The sequence below is a fragment of the Sipha flava genome, unplaced genomic scaffold (genome assembly GCF_003268045.1).
Source record: "Sipha flava isolate LNK unplaced genomic scaffold, YSA_version1 180_pilon_pilon, whole genome shotgun sequence".
NCBI classification, from domain to species: domain Eukaryota; kingdom Metazoa; phylum Arthropoda; class Insecta; order Hemiptera; family Aphididae; genus Sipha; species Sipha flava.
In genome coordinates, this window is record NW_020272187.1 from 84889 (window position 1) to 89522 (window position 4634).

General features: G+C 31.5%; 1 protein-coding gene across 1 annotated transcript; it reads left to right on the plus strand.

Annotated features, from left to right (window-relative positions):
- The first annotated feature begins 323 nt into the window (after nt 1-323).
- Nucleotides 324-2737, plus strand: LOC112680799. Its single transcript, XM_025550997.1, has 3 exons — nt 324-433; nt 497-622; nt 2468-2737. Exons 1-3 carry the CDS (start codon nt 431-433, stop codon nt 2735-2737), a joined length of 399 nt encoding a protein of 132 aa, XP_025406782.1. The 5' UTR covers nt 324-430.
- Nucleotides 2738-4634: the final 1897 nt, after the last annotated feature.

Below are 4634 nucleotides of genomic sequence, written 5' to 3' on the forward strand. Positions count from 1 at the left end.
AGTTAATCGCTTCCGCCAGCGCATTATTCACCGCCTGTTGCGTTGTTGACACATGTAAAACGACGTTGCTCTGTAACGACGAAATCGGTTCCGTTTACGCGGGGCCCAGTGTTTTCATTACGGTTTTCAACAGCCGCCGAGATTGTTACGCGATGATTTCGCGCGATCCGACGAAAACCTACGCGGCGACGTCGGACGGCTGTGGAACGATAACAATGTACGTGATGTACGTGATTTTCTAATCGACCTTATCGATTGTGTACACGGCGTCTGGTTCACCCGGCGTGATGTTTAATCTTTGGCCGTCGAGACGTTCAAGAAGCCGCACCCCCGAACACCTTACCGCGTCGGAAACTTCGCGATTAGTCACGATACTATGTGATGAAATGTTTAAGTAATGCGACACAAGCAACTCGTGCGACGATGATAAATGGTAAACAAATTACTAATGTTTACTGATTGTTCGAGAGTTGTAATTCTGATTTTGTTATTTTAGGATCGGGTGCGAGCGAGAGGTGCGAGGTTCAGGTGGGGAATACGAACGGCGGCCGATACGGTCAGAAAGAAAGGGAAGAAGCAGACGACGAGAATAAATAATGGAAAACATTTCATCCGAAATATGGTAAAATATGATAATTTTTTTTTTTTTTTTTTTACCGCCCAAAAACTATAAATGTCCGATTTATAAAAAAAAAAAAAAACGATTAACTGCGAAATGGTAATACACAAGTTTGGGAGTTACCCGTTTCCGACAAAAACGAAAAATGTACGATTCCCGTTTCTGCCAAAAAAAGTTTGGAAACCAATGGTTTTGTTCAATATTGAATATATGCTGTGGTATATATAAAATACAATAACGTTTGTAATGTATACACCGATAATCTTCGATGAAGGAAGGAAGCATGCACTGTATTATAGTTTATTTTTAATCCGCACACAATAATTATCTGATGAATGTTAAATTCTCATATATAGTATTTCGATTCAGTATCTGTTCTGTTTGTCACCAGACTAACAACACTTAATACCGTTTCTTAAAATGGAATTTGTTGTAAGCAAAATAGGTAAAACAATGTTGCTTTTCGATGGTTTAAAATATGTTTTTGGTCAGATGTTACATGAAAAATTGCCGGGTCAATATTTTTGAAAAAGAAAAAGTAATGCGTACATGTCCCCAGTACCCCCACATACGAAATTCGTATTTTTTTTTTCTTCTAAATATTTCGTATGCAATTGGTATGAATTTGTATGCCTATTCCCCAAATTTTTACGAACTTAGTTGTAACACTACGAACGAAAAATCGGTGCTGGGGATACGTGTTATTATTAATATTGAACTCCCGACAAATCTCGAAGTTTTTTTAGAAAAAACATATTTCGTCCTTTAGAAGAGCGTCAATAACTCGAGGGAATATTAGCTCAGCACTAGAAGAACATAATTCGTTTAATGAAGTTGATACAGGTGTACAGGTTGATACAATACAAAGATCACCAGATAATATATTATAAAAAATTATCAATGAAGATACAGTGATAAATATATCTAAAACTATACAAGTAAATTCAAATGAATTGGCATGCCCTCTGTACAATACAGGTAAATTAGACATGTTATTATCTACTGTTACAATCTACTGAAAATAAACCGACAAATTTAGACGGAGATCATTGGCATGTGAGAATTGGAATAAGAAACCTAAAAAAAATAAAAAAAATAATTCTTATCTTGAACCAAATCCTCATTTGAGACATGTTAATTTAAAAAAATCTAAAATTGTGAGGATCTTACCATTATTAAAAAATGGATCACGAGCTACAGAATTAAAGGCCTGTTCTGTTAACCAAATAGGAAAAGTTGTATTAATGATTACTTGTGCGTTTGACACAATTGCGTCTATATTTTTGGTTGCTTATTGCGATAGTCAATTACATTATAATAAAATTTATATCATTTTGGATTCTTCTACTTTTTTTAGTTTTATCTTTAAGATAGTAAAATATGGCATTACAGCATCAAAATATTCGTAATGGGCTGATATTATTATAAACACTCTACAACCAAATGTAAAAGAATTGGACGATCTAAAATTAGTAGTTTGTGATTCGACGGCATCAAAAATATTTAATACATTGTTTAGCCGATTACCTTCTATTATTGAAAACATTGCATGTTCAAACGTAACATGTAAAAGCAATAGAACTATTTCCATGATATACTTAACGTATAATACATATGGAGATTTGAGTGATCTTCCCAATTTCATACAAGAAAGAGTAATGACAGAAAGTTCGGTGTGTGGCTCCATAAAAGGAAATTATTCTTATCAAGAGACAAAAACCATAACCACTTCCATATCAAATATACACATTATAGTGGAATTAATCAAGTGGGAAGGTTGGGGTAAACAAACAAAATATTAAATATTTGAATTCTGTATAATTTTCATACATTTTGGTTTAATTGCAGGTCAGTTACAGTACGGAGGCCAGTCCTCAGTTTAATATAAAACTTGAGGACATACCACAAATAATCGTATGTTCAAATGAAACAATGGAGTTGAGAGGTATTGACTGTTATCGGCCTGGACTCACTCGTCTAATGACGGCAGTTGGCCATTACTATGCCGTTTGTAAAAGAGGGAGCAGTTGGCAGTTGTTTGATGACATGAAAAAACATTCAACCCCAATGAAGTCTACAACAATAAATCCGTGTGAATACTTAGTGTACACAATTTGAGTATATAACATACATAATATGCTTTCTATAAATATTATGTAAAAATTATAAAATAAAATAAATTAATTAAAGAAAAATTATATTATATCAGTATTATATTTTATTAACATAATTTCAATAGTTCAATAGTAAATTCAGCAGTTCGTTTTGGGGGTGCTGGATAAACGTACCCCCAGCACCACCCTGGTTTTTCGTTTGTAGTGCTTCAACAAAGTTCTGTAGTGAGCAGAACAGGGGTTAGGTTTTGAACCGCTGTATATTATTACAGAAATATTTATTTTACTAACGGCTCTTGACAGCTTCGCTTGAACCGTAGATATGTTGGAGCCACAAAATCAATAAGAACTTAGTTTAAAAGTAATATTTATTATAACACATAAAATATAAGCATAAGTACAAATAATTGTGAACCCTTTCAGACCAAGAAATAATTTTTTTGGATAATAATTTTTTTTTTTTTACAATTACATTATCAATGACTAAATAGTAAACCAAAATGTTTTTTTTTTCTTACATTTTTTAATGAGTTATTGATATGTCCTCTATGAAGGACATCAGGTGTATACGGAGTCAAAAGTATGTCAGATTCAAACTTAATTTTATTTATTTTAAAATTATTTTTTTTCCATTTCATTATAATATATGACGCATAAATAAACCAAAATATTTTTTAATTTTCCTATGAGCTATTATTATTTGTGAAGGATATCAAGCGTTTATGGAGTTTATGTAAATATATATTAAATTTTGAGGTATGATAAATGAAATATTTTTAATTAGCATTTTACAAATAACATAATTATATTTAAATAATTATTAATATACACATGATACATAAGAAAAATCAAACAAGTAAAAAGTATTTATAATAATAACAATATGCATTTTTTTCTTTATACCTATTATAATGGATATATTATTACACACATTGTTTTTTCTAAGTATGGTAACAATTAAATTACTTATTCAATATAAGTTATCACCAATATTTATTTTGAAGGAACATTAGACTTGATCACTTATAAAGTACATTTTAATAATAAATTAAATACAAATATAATAAGCAATATCAATTAATCTACTTGAAAATTTTATAGTCAACTGATAACAATATTATTATTATACTATCATATTTTGACGTCTCACAAGCCCAATGTTTCCCTGAGAGGACATACATAACAGCTGAGATATTATCACTCCTATTCACGTTGGGAAAGTTTTAACCGTTCGTACTAGTTAACTACGTTAACGTGACGACAAAAAAAAAAAATGAACAGAATTTTAAAGTCAAGTGTCCCACTCAAAAATAAACATTTATTAACAGCTGTTATCATACATTTGTTTTTCAATATATTTGTAACTTACATTTAGTGTAATACTTTTGCGGAATGAAATACATAATTGTTATTATGATTTTCATAATCTGTATTAGTTTAATGTCAACGTACATGCATTTTTATAACGATTAAACAATTTTAAACTATAGAAATACTAATTTTAATGTGCCTTTGAGGGGACGTTGGGTCTGAAAGGGTTAAGTAAATTTAAGGACAGAACATAAAAGTCTGCCCGAGAAGATAAGTGTTTTAACACTAGAGCTAGGGGTGATGTGTGGCGCCCGGGCTACACGACCAGATAGTGTTTGAGGCTGAGTTCGGATAACTTATTATTTCTAAAACTATTGGACTAACAGTAGTCGTATTTATATGAAACAGCGAAGGCTGTTTTACCCTTCTTACACATGCATATGAGATTTGGATACGGATGTAATAGAGGATTTTTTGAATGCCAAATAATAATTGCCAAGAAAGGACACCTAGGAATAGGTCATGTCTATTAGAACATGTGTAGATTACTAATATGACATATGTCGGTTTACTTCAGTTTGTACAAATTT

Excerpts from the sequence above, each read along its gene's own strand:
- LOC112680799 (XM_025550997.1), top strand. Across the intron at positions 623-2,467 it reads AACATTTCATCCGAAATATG|GTCAGTTACAGTACGGAGGC; the intron begins GTAAAATATGAT and ends GTTTAATTGCAG.